General features: G+C 37.3%; 1 protein-coding gene across 1 annotated transcript in view; it reads left to right on the forward strand.

The window, feature by feature from the left end:
* LMX1B (LIM homeobox transcription factor 1 beta) overlaps positions 1–15,048 on the forward strand; it is a 188,470-nt gene that overhangs the window by 482 nt on the left and 172,940 nt on the right. The window contains exons 1-2 of the mRNA XM_088471148.1: positions 1–191; positions 2,064–2,250. The exon at positions 1–191 is cut by the window's left edge and continues 482 nt beyond it. Of these exons, the coding sequence (XP_088327274.1) occupies positions 53–191; positions 2,064–2,250 (326 nt within the window). The 5' untranslated portion in view covers positions 1–52. The remainder of the gene's footprint in view (positions 192–2,063; positions 2,251–15,048) is intronic.

Consider the following 15,048-nt stretch of genomic DNA (forward strand, 5'->3'; position numbering starts at 1 on the left):
AATACAGTTTTGTTGCTGCTGTGGGGGAATTGAACTCTGAGGTGAGAGTGTCATGGATATAGCAACAGGTCCTGAATCATTGGAGAGGTGCTTTAACAGGGGACAGAGTGACTGTGCCAAGATGCTGGACAATATTAAAATGGAAGATCACCCACTCAGGGCTGGCACCGCCACCTTAGGAGTTTTGCTAGGTGAGTGTTTTAAAACTCCTAAAATAAAATACATATTTTTTTTCCCCTTTATTGCTTGTGACCCATACACAGCTTAGAGCTGACAGATGTGACTATGTAGAAGTCCAGGCGGGCTACAGATTGTCTGATTCTTGATTTACTTTATCATTCATGCAGTATGACCCACATTATTGGGGTGCAGCTGCAATTCTCTCTTCCCCATGCCTGCACAAGGAGACCCACTGCAGTTCTCACAGACTCAGCTCACACTGTAGTAGTGTTTAGTGTAGTGCAGGAAGTAGACTGTCTGTGTCTTATCTATACCATAGGATGATACCTGTGACTGAAGTTCACGTTACAGGTGCCAAGTGTGGCATACACTATATAGCAGGCACCAATAATACAGTACCAGGAGAGAGGGCAGTGTATACATGCCAAAGGGGTGTATGTGTACTTATGTAATTGAACAGGAACTATACAAATCAGCAATAATGCATTATAGAACTCTATTGGGTTATAACACTCATCTAGTCATAGGGTAGTATTGTCTGTGTACCAATATACACTAATGAAACTATATATATATATATATATATATATATATATATATATATATATATATATATATATAGTTTGTCTAACGTATTGATTCATGGGCTTTAAGTCACTTGCTAACGAACATTGTATAATAATGTAAATAAAAACTAAATACACTGTATACCAACTAAAACATTATCACTGACATATTAATGTATGGTAATGCAAAGTTACTGTGTAGTGATTATTGTAAATGATACAATAAAATATATATTTATTCGATACAAGATATGGATGTTGTGTAAATAATGAGCATTAATGCACAGTAAAACGAAAGTATCTATCTATCTATCTATCTATCTATCTATCTATCTATCTATCTATCTATCTATCTATCTATCTATCTATCTATCTATCTATTTATCTATCTACTGTATCTATCTATCTATCTATCTATCTATCTATCTATCTATCTATCTATCTATCTATCTATCTATCTATCTATCTATCTACCTATCATCTATCTATCTATTTATCTATCTATATGTCATCTATCTATCAGTACAAATATTGGCCTGTATTACAAGAACAGTGAATATACAGTAAAGTGAGAGATAGTTTATGCACAAATGCACATAAACAGTAAAAATTCACTTTAATAGTAATAATAACACAGACACGTATTAATGTAAAAGTAGAATAATTCAATATTCTGTATATTTTAAAACACTGAAAGTGCATATATGAAGTTTAAATAACATAAAAAATAGTTTGTGTACAATCTCATATATACAGTATTAATGTACAGTAATGATAGAGAAAGATAACACAGTAAGACAGAGATACGGAACCATTATTATATAAGTGTAATAGTGTGCCAGGGTCACTGTGTATGTGTTATGCTATGACAGCCAGTGTATACAATCACAGCGTGTGCGCTCCCTGACAGGAAAGCGCTATACAGCCTGGCATAGGTTACACTGGCATAGATTACACTGGCATAGGCTTTATCTTTGTCTGTAATTGTATCACTAATAAATCACACAGCCAGGATTTAGTGCATGTATGCATGATACATGTATACAATTCCCCCTCACATTTAAAATGTACATACACATATGTGCCAAAATAATAATCACATTTATGTACAGACAATTGAATTTCATGTGGGCATTATGGGTGCATTCATTTGCCTATATATATGTCTGTAGCCACATACGGTGGGTAAGTCCTACCTATGGCATGCATAGGATGGCTTAGGTCAGTGGGCATCTCCAGTGTGTGACCACCAGACAGTGATGAGAGGGGCAGCCAGCTTGCACATGTGTGTAATATGTTTCCTGTGTGTGCCCTCAGGCTCAGAGTGCCAGCACCAGGCTGTATGTGAGGGCTGCCAAAGACCCATCTCAGACCGTTTTCTGATGAGAGTCAATGAATCCTCCTGGCATGAGGAGTGTTTGCAGTGTACAGTGTGTCAGCAACCCCTCACCACCAGCTGCTACTTCCGGGACAGGAAGCTCTTCTGCAAGCAGGACTACCAACAGTAAGGACACCTCTCTGCCACTACCTACCTGTACCCAGTGCCTGCAGATAGGTCCCCTCTCCGGGATGAGGATACTGACCATAGCTAGATCCATCTTATAAGCACATCCCATGTCACTAATCATACCCAGCGCTGGCTTTTATTTTATTTTAACTTTATATTAAAACTAAATACATAGTAAGCTTATTATTTGTGTTAACAGTTATTTCAACACGATTTTTATCTGACAATCTGCATCCCTGCAATTCACTAATTATCAACACGATTGATCGAAATCCAGCCCATGGTAATGAGAGGAAAGGGGCTAGAGCCCACAGATAAACACAGGGTATTGTTCAGTGGAGGTGAATCAGCAATAGAACGCTATTTGTTCACCTGCAACCTCAAGCCTCTCACAGACAGGTTTTCTCTGTGCTTTTCTATGTGTGTGTGTGTGTCTATATATATATATATATATATATATATATATATGTATATACAGATACATACACAAAAACTTGTATGTATTACACACATGTATATATATATATATATATATATATAAATATATATATATATATATATATATATATATATATATATATAGTGTATATGTATATATATATATATATATATATATATATATATATATATATTTATATAGTTGTGTAAATACGTTTGTCAGAGTTCTCACCACAGCCAAAAGTTGCTAACTTTAGAGAGAAGTAATGATTTTAATGACACCTGCTCTTCCATTGTTTGTTCATTAAATAATCATGTAACCACAGGAGTAAGGAGGATTAAAATGAGATCCGTCTTGTACAAGGAATAATATAATTTTTCATATGCATATTAGAATTCATGTAAACACACAAATAGAGAGATAGTTTTCCACCAGTGTACAGACTCCGAGTGTGTGTGTGTGTGTGTGTGTGTGTGTGTGTGTGTGTGTGTGTGTGTGTGTGTGTATGTATGTGTGTGTGTGTATGTAGATAGATAGATAGATAGATAGATAAATAGATAGATAGATAGATAGATAGATAGATAGATAGATAGATAGATAGATAGATAGATAGATAGATAGATAGATAAATATACACTTTATACTTGCAGGCCCGGCACTTATTTTTAGTTTATACAAAATGATACTTTATTTCCGCTAATACATTCTTCTCTCTGCTTTGGACATCACTATCCTTATAATAGTATTATAGAAGGATCAGTTTGCGCAGATCAAACTCTAGAGCGCAAACAACTCGCAATTATCTGTTATATACGTTGTCAAATGCGTTCGGTACAGTAAATCCCCCCTAACCTGCCAACATCAGCCAGCTTGTATTAATAGTATTATTATTAGTCCATGTAGTATGAAAAATAATAAACTCCCCCATAATGTTCCATAGCCATATACACAGCATATTATTTACTATATCTACCTAAATAATTGGGGAAATTGGAATCAGACTTTCCATCTGAGCCTTTCTTCTTTATAAACCCACAATGAGTATGGCAGGGTCATTTATCTGGGAATTATGTTCCTGTTATTGCGTCCCGATTTTTTCTTGATTACACTGCTGAACTGAACTAAGCGCAAATACGCTGACCTGTGCGTATATATACTACAATCTGTACAGGACCAGGTGATAGCATTTACTCTTCTAACCCATCTCTTTTATTAATTTTATAACGTATTTATTTTCATTGACCTTTTTGACAATATATAATATCTAATTACCTTGAATATACACAAGTGCAATTAAGAAGTTCCAAACCACATTCCTCACGTACCCTACTCTGGCCCCTCCACGGCCCCTCCCGCAATGTTAGCTCACATTACCCCCCCCCCCCCCCTCTCCCCTGTGGTGGTACAGTTTGGAAAAGAAAATATACTTACTTTCACTCTTTTTGCATCCACTGGAACAGTGCATAAAATAAAGCTTTCAAGCGTTATTACTTTCTCCCTCCTTTTACCGGCGTAAAAAATAGATAACGCTTCCACGGAAAGATTTACATGTTTCTACATAATTGCGCTTTTTTTGCATCAGGTTTTTTAAGCGCATTTTTTTTGCGATATCTACATGGATTTACATTTACGTTGCCGTATTGTTAACTGTGACAGAGCAGCACGTGTTATTTACTCTATATGGTCAGCCTTAACCTATTTGGAAACACTATTTATGAAAAATATAACATCTAGTTGCACGTTATATAAATAAATGTACACATTATATAAATAAAAGCAACAAATGAATAATTCTCCAAATACGAGTGGGGATATCTATATGCAAATGATCTGAGGGAGGGGTCCACAGCATCGCTGTAATTTGTAAAATGATTTTTAATTCATACAAATAAATGTGTGTTGACGTCAATTCCTGATTAACATATATTTGCAGCACTATTTTGTGTTTTAGCTGTTTGCAGCAAATGAGTTTGCTAGGAGAATAACAGGGAATGACTATGATTACACGATGAGATTGTCATTGTCGTTGCTTGTTAAACAGTCCGTCGCCCCCTCTATTAGGCTCATCAGTGTTATATAAGTGATTAACCGTTTGGCTGTGAAGAGTTTAGTTGACTCCCAATCAGCTTTTACTTGTTTTGGCTTTTATTTTCTGTTTCACCACTATCAGGTTTCCCAAAAGTGTCGGAGTCATCTACCAACTCAAACATTGCTTATCATAAAGAGAGAGGGGCTCTTAAATGTGCTCTCCATGCTTGTCAGTAAAATTTAGAGGCTTTTTGTGTTGCAGGGTGAGCACAGCCACTTCAATCACTGGGACATAATATGTCTCTGCTAGAAGTCTGGAAAGACAAAGAGAAACATCTATTGCTGTGCACCAGTCTTTGTCAGGCGTTGAAAAAGCTCCCAAACAGGCCTGCAGTAATTCCTAGCAACCATATTTATACCGTACCTACAGCATGAAAATCCTTCTCCCTGGTAACCTCCACTAAATGCTAACATGACACATTTTGGAGGTAACCACTGCTGTGGGACTCCCCTTATCCCTTTCTGAGATGCCTTCAAAACTTCCAGCAAACACTTCAGAATTTTTATGAATAATTAGGAAGGGGTTAAAATCAGATAACCACTAAGTATGTGTAAAAACTATGCATTTAACTGAGATATCTGATTATTTAGGACTGGAGTGAAATGCAATACAGATATCAGGGTGACTTATAATGCTTGAAATGTACTTTTACATCTGTTGTGTATTTTAGTATTAAAAAAAAGCTGAAGTTTTCCATATGATACAATTTAGCAATTAAGCACAAAAATACTTGAACTAATCGTTACTATTAAAGATGTTTCAATGCCTTCTTTGCAATACATATTTTGTCCTCACATATTTTTAGACAGGATATTTAAATATTTAGGTGGGAACTGGGTAACAAAAAATAATAATTCATGTGCGTCATGTTATAGTCGACATAGAACTTCATCAGAGCGATATAAAATGATCTAATATTGTGTCATCACCTTTTTTTGTTTGAATATAAATGTGCCAGTGAACGCTGCATTGGAAGAACAGGACAGCCCCGAACGTTAGTAACTATTTGGCTACTAAATAGCAGTGCGGCCCTCTCTGGCAGGGGATAGGTTAAGTATTGTCTCCTGTTTAGGACAAGGGGGACCCTGTTGAGGTATTCATGCTTACTGGCAATTAAGAGAGATATCTCCTTGTAAAGTGTTGTTGTGTCACAGAACCTGGTGTGACTGGACATGGCTCCCTGCTGTGGGAATGTCACCGTGAACCGTCGCTACCAGGCCTTAATGGCAAGATATATGGGAAGGCATGTAAAGTGTATTATTTCTATGGAAGGTATTGAAGAAGAGGAATTTTGTCTTCCATCACATAGATATATGGCTTGTTGCATATATGGATGTGGGGAATTATATTTTGACTGCATACACTGCCAACATATGTCACGTACGGTCATTGCAGTGTTTTGCCTGTTTATTTTCATTCTATAGCTGTTTTTAGGTTATTCTTGTGATCTACTACACAGGTTCATCACACATACACACACACACTATGAGGTGCTGTGGAACTCTTGTGGTGCCGTACAAAATAAAGGATAATTATATATATATATATATACATACACACACAATTGAATAAAAAACATTGTATATAGAGTGTGATGCATAACATTCTGGGCACTGGTCAAATCAGTATCTTATAGTATGATTATGAGCTCATATAATTATGTACTGGGATGTATATGCTGTAACATGTATAAATCCAGTTGGGAAATTTTATCTAGACAATACTCATTCGAATTGATAGGTACAAATACACAGGCACACAAATAGTTCAGTCCTACCCAGCCATCCTACTGTTCTCGTTGATAGTAATGATAAAGACATTCCAGGCTCAGTCAATTCTTTATATCAATCTGTATCAGCGGTCAGGAGCTTATGTAGGCAGTAGTAAAAATAATCAGATTCCAGGCTGCAGGAATCTGTATGTAATTTTAAATACAGGATGGCTTACAGCTTGAGTAGTGCCATACTCCGAACAGCTTTCTCTCAGGCTCTCAGAACTTTGTCGGAGGACTATTACAAATAAAATAAAAAGTTGAAACTGTTGTTTTCTAAACTGCTGATGATAGGTCAAAATGATGTCTTGCTGGTCCTCCAGGATCAGAAGAGGTAAATGAGAATTTATGGTCATCCCTTAATAATTTGGTGAACCGTTTTAGGTCTTGTGTATATTTTAGGACACTTATGCATCTCATTATTACTACTAAAACATGCATTTAAAGTATGTAGTACATGGGTACACCATGTCTTTACATGCGTAGGCTACCAGTCATGTGTATCAGATTAGAAGTAGTGAGTCACATAATATTGGGTAAAATGTATTAAGTCATGAATGTAGACAATAGACAGATTAGGACCTAGGAATGTACAACTACTGTAAGTATCATTGGCCAAGAAAAAAAATAATAGTGTTACATTTACTAGAGAGCACCAATTTTTTTATTTTCACAACAAATATTGCAAGAAAAAGAACAATAGTGACAAAATTGCAACAAAACTGTAGCACATTCGCTTCTGATTTTCATTTAGTTTTTGCTGAATCTTTGAGAAATGCTTTGAATTTCCTGCCACGGGGTTAAAATTGCATCATTAGTTCATGTTGATTTGTAGTAGGGTTCAGCCTGCGGAGAAAGGAAAGGATATTGCGAGCACTGTTGCATTTAACAAAATAAAAAATACAAAAATAATAATAATAATAATAATAAAAAAATCAGATTAAAACTACTTTTCCAAACAGGGACTACATATTTTGCATGGCTTCTGTCTTTAATATAAATATAAAATTTAAGGTAATGAAAATAAAATAGTGGGACGCAGGCCCAAGCTGTGTCATCGTCTGATGTGGATTATAGAGCGAGTGGGGCCTGTTCACGAGAAAGAACAACAAATTCTATTCTATAATAAAATCACCTCAATTAAAATACTAGCAAATTGTAGCAATAAAGCTTTAACAAATAGGTACACATTTTTTTGTAATATACCAATTAGAATACTTTTACCCGAAAACATACTCTAAATTATGCAGTTTACTTTTAAATGTGAACACTGTTTACAATGAAATATTTATGTAGTGTCAAATACTTCCCTTAATTCTCAGTATTAATTTAACTTTGACCATAATCGCCCACCAGAGAGATGCTATAAGATGACCTTGACGCACTTTCAACACATTTTTCTGGCGCAAATTTCCAAACGAAGTTGATCTGGCCCATCTGTGCTTCCAGCATGACAACCGTGTGTGCGCCAAAAATCTGTCTGCAAATGTTTTTGTGAGAAGGTGCGGCATGAGAACGTGCAGGTCCAATACACAGGCGCATAGAGGAGTCATTTTTCCTTGCATCAACTTAGCACTAAAATCCTTTTTTGTGGTTCCCAAAACATGAACCTCAAGGGACTTAAATATTTTGAAGCATAATGTCTGTTACTCAAGTTGTTGCCATTTATGAAATGTTTTTTAAGTGAACAAAGACAAGTTTTCAGATTAACCCTTGTGTTCCGGGAGAAGGCCTGCTTTACTCTGCAGCAAATGTTTTTAGATTGCAAGCTCTGCATGCCGAACAAAGATAACACCTTTGTTTTTCCACTCTGGGACTCACGGATAAAACAATCTCTACAAATATTAGTGGTAATAATTGTATATATATTAGTAATATCCACACTTATTAGTTACATGTTACAAAACTGCCTAATTCCAGACTGAAATCTGTTACCTGATTTTATGGATTAGAAATTGTAACCTATTTGCAAAAAAATAAAAATAAATAAATAATAATATACTTCTATATTATCTGTTATGTTTTAGAAAACCCATATATTTTATGTGCGAAATATATGTTGAAGAATCATTTTTGTAAATTGAACAAGTACATATTCTATAATAAAACCTTTAATGATTATCTACAATCTTCACCAAACCTGTTGTAAACTGCAGGTACATTGGTTTAATCCAGACATTTAATTCCTTGGGGTTTCTAAATAAACACCTATGGCGTAAATGAAAATAGAGAACAATGGTAATTACCAGGCATAAAAAAATTATGAAGGCCGATTGCATGATTATTGATATCAGTGTAATAATACTGTGGGACCAGCCCCGTGCATATTACTTCTCAATAAAAGTACCACAAAAAAAAGGTTTAACCTTCCTCACACACACATACTTTGATATGTCAGCATTAAAGTGTTGTTCAAAATTGCTTCCAGTGCTTAAAGCATAGTTCTGTAGCAACACACAACTCAAACTGCATATGCATATAAACTTATAATACATAATAGTCCTACTATATTAATTCACCCTTACAATTACACACATTTTATCACTGTAATACTATAACAATTTACATGCCTGCTCTTGCTCAGCTCACATAACATAGAACACAAAATAAGATCTTATTGTCATAAACAAATATGGCTGATCAGTCACTTATAAGCAACAAGCTACTAGGTATATATAGTATACAGCACACCTGTCAGAAGCTCCTTCTATCCAAGAATGTTACAAGAATGAGAGCACATTGCACATAACAGGATTTCCACAGATCGAAAGAATATTTCACTGCTAAATACAGTAATAAGTACTATCAAATGCTTACATAATTAATAAGGCGGAAACAACTTGTTATGCTGTACATAACCCGTGAGATATATATTATATATATGAGTTGTGTGGGTCAGTTTTGCTTAAAACTGAGCACACCCAAACTTTGGGGTTCCGAGTTCAATCAAGTCCTGGCTAGGATCACTTTTGGGGTTCCCAGTAGAACCAAGTCCCAGTTCGGGTCTGCAGTATATTCAGAACTCGTATTTAATGGATTGCATGTAAAGAGGTACAAGTGATATAATTTTAGCTGTTGTTTTTTTTTAGTCAATTTTAAAGAAATCCAAAATCAAAACAGAAAAGCACAAAAACATTTGAGGATGTTATTGCCAAAACCATAACATTTGAGGGTGGTTATGATTTGCATAATCATAAAGAAGTATGATCATCTTTACATAATGCAGAACACAAGGAGCTTGTTGCAATTGTATAACTGGCTGCCCAGTTCTAGATATTCAACAGATTTTTCAACAGATGCTTATAATTGGCACCTGTGGTCACTGAAACTGTTGCCACACAAATACGCTATTAGGGTCATTTACTAAAACCCGAGCTTCAGCGTCATTGCACGTAATAACCAACACTACTTTAGTACCTGCAGCTTTTGTGCACTTACTGAACTGAAGATGGCAGTGGCTTCAATTGCAGTGAGATAGGCTTTGAGGTGCGCGTTGCCAGGTAGCCACTAGGCAACACTACATTGCAGTGCCTTGAATATTGCAATACAAACATGACATAGAGCAGAAATATGCTGTTTTTGTTGCTCAAATGAATTCAAATTAAAAGGACTTAAAGGGCCCAATTAGGCCACATTTATGTATTGTGTGTGAAGCTTACTAGTAATATTAACCCACAATCCTCTGGACAGGCTGCTCTGAACTTCCCATAAGTGTATAAGCAAACAGCACTACAAAATAGGTTAAAAGGTAAATTGCTTAATCAGTTTGTAGTCAGAAAAAAAAGTTAAATTAAGCAGAGGGCAGTACTCAAAATGTGCACATATAAAATTGCTCATTTCTTTCTGCTATGGAAAAATGAATGTAAGGGCAGCGCCAGCGGACAGGGCCGTAACTAGGAGCATGCAAACGGTACCGTTGCTTAGAGCACAGGCAGTGCCACCCTGAATATCTTTTAGATGCTCTCAGCATGCACCCTGCAGTCTGTAAAGCTGCCTGGAGTGTCCTAAGGATGCTGTACTTTGCCGGTGCTAGTGGTCCTATCCACTCAGCGCAACGTCATGCATTCAGGGGGTGGGGCTGGCACAGTGCGCACTGCTATCCTGACCTAAGAAGAGCTGGTGGGTTTCCCAACTATGACCAGTGACCTGCGGTGAGGTCAATGGCTGGGGAGACACACATGTATAAAAACAGTTTTTAAATCAAAACTCTGGAGCATGACAGGGATTATGATAGGGGAGGGAGTATGATAGGGGAGGGAGTATGATAGGGGAGGGAGTATGATAGGGGAGTTCTGTGACCCAAAGGAAATCGAATTGTAAAAATTAGAGAGAAGGGTACTTTATAGATCAAAACTATTTGAAACACTTCTGCTTTGTAAAACTAGACCCTTAGGGGTAAATTTACTAAAGTGAGAGTTTTTAGAAGAGAGTTTTAAAAGTGATGCTGCCCATAGCAAACCAATCAGATTCTAGCTATTATCTTCTAGAAGGTGCTAGTTAAATGTTAAGTAGAATCTGATTGGTTGCTATGGGCAACTTTTAAAAATGTTAAGTAGAATCTGATTGGTTGCTATGGGCACTTTTAAAACTCTCTTCTAAAAACTCTCACTTTACTAAATTTACCACTTACTCTCCATAAATGGGAGCTGAGCAATATAGGACTGTTAATGGTAGTGTCAGCATTTAATATATAAGTGGTCAAACACCCTCTTACCCAAATATGAAATCTGGGCTGCAATTGGCAAATAAGGGATGACCCAGCAAAAATAGATAAATCAATAATCAAATGACTTTATTACCTAGACCAGAGGTTCCCAAATATTTTTGAATCACGGCACCCTAGAGTATCAGAATTGTTTTCACGGCACGCTTAAGCCAAAAGTTTTTCATTGAGAAATTCAGGAAAAAAAATGTAGTCAAGTAAATTGTGCTTACCTACCATCCTTAGGTTCATTTATGTGGTGGGTGACAGGTTTGTGCTTCTGTTTGTCCGCATATTTACTTTACATTGACCATAAATAATTTGATTTGGTGCTGCACCACCAATCTGAGGCACCCCTGCAAGTGTCCCAAGGCACCCCAGGGTGTCGCGGCGCACAGTTTGGGAACCACTGACCTAGGCTAATGGTATTTTTAATACAACTCACTATTGTCATGGATAAACAACATTTTAAAATAGCTAAATTGTTTTCACTATCGTAGATGTAAATTTTTATAGGCAAAACATCAGGACCAATTGGCTATGCCCCTAAGTATATTATTTAAACTTATTGCCCAGCTTAAGGGAAATGTGTGTTCCTATTAAAGGTTTAAGGGCCACATGAACAGCCCCAGAAGAGGGTGCATCATCAGCATTACCATTCCATATAGGAATCAGGGCTGCACATGTCTCTACTTAGCACATTACTATGTACAATTATCTGTATCTTATCAGTATATTACAATCTGTAGTTTGTCATTTTCCTGTCTAATATGGATACAGAAATGTTGCACCTTTCTCTCCTCAAAAATGTCTGCATATAACTTATAGTTTTAATATGTACTATAAATAAATTTAGAAACTAAATTGTTATTCATTTTACCAAAAATTTAGAAATCATTAATACAAGAACACTTGCATTATATAGATACTTCCATACATTTTGCTGTCCCTAAGAACCATCTGTCTGAGACAGTTTTATTATTTTGTCTGAGACAGTTTTATTATTTTACCTCTTTAAAGGCAAACTGAATTGGTAATACCTGAAAGTTATTTTAAATTAGGATGAAGTAGGCACACTCCTCTAGATATACATAGCAACCAATCACTAATTAGCTTTGATCAAACTAGCACAATCAATATAATGAAAGCAAATGGCTGACTGGTTGCTGTGTGTAACTGCACACAAGGGCAGCACAGACGGTGTAATGGTGAGCATTACTGCTTCACAGCACTGAGGTCATGAGTTTGATTCCCACCACGGCCCTACCTGTGTGGAGTTAGTATATTCTCCCTGTGCTTGCGTGGGTTTCCTCCGGATACTCCAGTTTCCTCCCACACTCCTAAAATATACTGGTAGGTTAATTGGCTCCCAACACTTTAACCCTAATGTGTATGTGTGTGCGCATGTGATAGAGAATATAGAGTGTAAGCTCCACTGGGGCAGGGACTGATGTGAATGGCCAAATATTCTCTGTAAAGCGCTGCGGAATGTGTGTATATAAATAACTGGTAATAATAATGAGGGTGCTTTGGCTAGCCATGAGTTTCTGTATTTGCTTATGTGTTACATTTCCCCACAACTTACAGCAATTAGCAGTAACAAAAAATAAATCGCTCACCCTTAGGAGGAGCAGGCATATTTTATCACGTGATAATTATCCACACATCACACAGAACCATATCACTAGAAACTACTACAGTATGTAACCTCACTGCTAATTTAATTGCCCCCATGGTATATGTAGGACAAACAACTAGAGGTATATTTACTAAAGTGCAAGTTTTTAGAAGTGGATATAATGCCCATAGCAACCAATCAGATTCTACTTATCATTAATTTAGCACCTTCTAGAAGATAGTAGCTAGAATCTGATTGGTTGCTATGGGCAACAGCTCCACTTCTAAAAACCTGCACTTTAGGAAATATACCCCGTAGTGTGAATGAAAAAGTGATACTACAGACAATTGCAGGCCTATGTTGTTACACATTGACTTTTTTTAAATATCTATGTACACACTTCTATTGCAATTACTAAGTAAGCAAGGTAAACGACGTATACACAGCCATTTCTAATTATGGGCCTGATTCAAAACCGAATGCAACTGCGAATGCAATAGCAATTACACACGCAGTTCAACAGCGATAGTATGCAAATTCATTGCGATCACAATGACGCCGCAGCACTACATAAGGACGCCCACTTTACCTTACACACGTCCGTAATGTTTAGCAAGACTGAGAAAACATCGGTACAATCGATAATCATCGCAGCCTCACGCACACTTGCACAAGTCCTGACCTTACTCAGAAATTGCTAACTTCAGCGCACGCTATCAGGCCTAAGGCTGCGTAGGGCATCGCAGTGGATCATTTCTGCACGTCCCTGCAATGGCGTTCAAACGCACCGGAGCGCCTGCATTCACCCGACCACCCCCCCATTACCACACACAAACGGCACTTCCTGTCAATCACTCTGCGATGGGTCTGCGTAGTCACTGCGATTGCAGTCCCGTTCGCAATGGCTGGTTCGTGCACTCGCAGTGCGATGCATACACACGGGCAGAACGCAACAATAGGCCGATTGCGTGCGTATTAGCAACTGCGTTCCTTGCTGAATCAGGCCCTAAGTACACGAATACAAACAGACACATGTGTCTACACACAGACAGACAGACAGACAGACGCGCATTAAAAAGATGCACACAGACACACATTGTCTTATAGCTGGCGTGGAGAGGTGACATAAATATTAGAAGTGGGTGATTGTCTCTCTCGTGGTTTAACCCTTTCACACGAAAGTACAGTAATTCCGACAATGCCAAATCGATGCTTTCTTCCCTGTTAGACCGGTTGAAGCATGTTATGATCCGAAGAGTATCTACTCTGTTACTTGAGAGTGAGACATTTACTTTCAATAGTGACAGCTGTTGTGTCTCTTGTCATTGGGCTCCTATGTGGGAGTAAACGTTAATCCAATTAAACATGCCACTGACATTAGTTCTCTTGGGGCATCTCACGTGGAAATGCTGACAGTAATTTGTGTGGGGTTGCGTTTAATTCTATTTCCATTTTAAATTGGGGATAGAAGGTCTGGCAGTGTGGTCAGCTGTGCTGCACTACAACTACAGGTAAGGGAACCATCTCCAGGCCCAACATGTTCCTGTTCCAAGAGTTGAGCAATTGTGTGCGTGTTGGCCTTTGACCTGGTTTTTTAAATTCACTGTACACAAACAAACTACTACTACTATGGTTATGAGGGCTCTCTGAAGTATTTTGGGTTGATAACATCTATCTACAGGTTACAGAAACGTATCCATACTATAGATATTTTAGATAAGCCTTAGGTCATAAGAAAAGCATTTCTTTTTATGCATATCAGATTTCCTCTTGTCACATATCGTAATTTATCATTGGTAGGTGGTGCCTGAAGAACTTACCTATTTTTAAATTGTTCTGTATGGGAATTTCCGAATGGAGAGGTAGATGTGGGTAGCCTGGTTCAGAGACTCACGTTGGAATCGGGCAATGGTGCCATGATGGGGAAATTTACGGCAAGTTACATCTATCTATCTTTAGCTCTCTATGGGCCAGATGTACTAAGCACTGGAAAGTGATACATTGGTTGGTAGTTTATAACTCTCCAATCAGCTCCCAGCTGTCATTTTTCAAACACAGGCTGTAAGATGACAGTTGGGAGCTGAATGGCTGGTGGTTTATCACTCTGCACTTCACTTTCCAGAGCTTAGTACATCTCCCCCTATGGGACCTATTTATCAATAATCACAATTGCAAT

Source organism: Taudactylus pleione, unplaced genomic scaffold (genome assembly GCF_031769625.1).
Source record: "Taudactylus pleione unplaced genomic scaffold, aTauple2 ptg000110l, whole genome shotgun sequence".
Classification (NCBI taxonomy): Eukaryota; Metazoa; Chordata; class Amphibia; order Anura; family Myobatrachidae; genus Taudactylus; species Taudactylus pleione.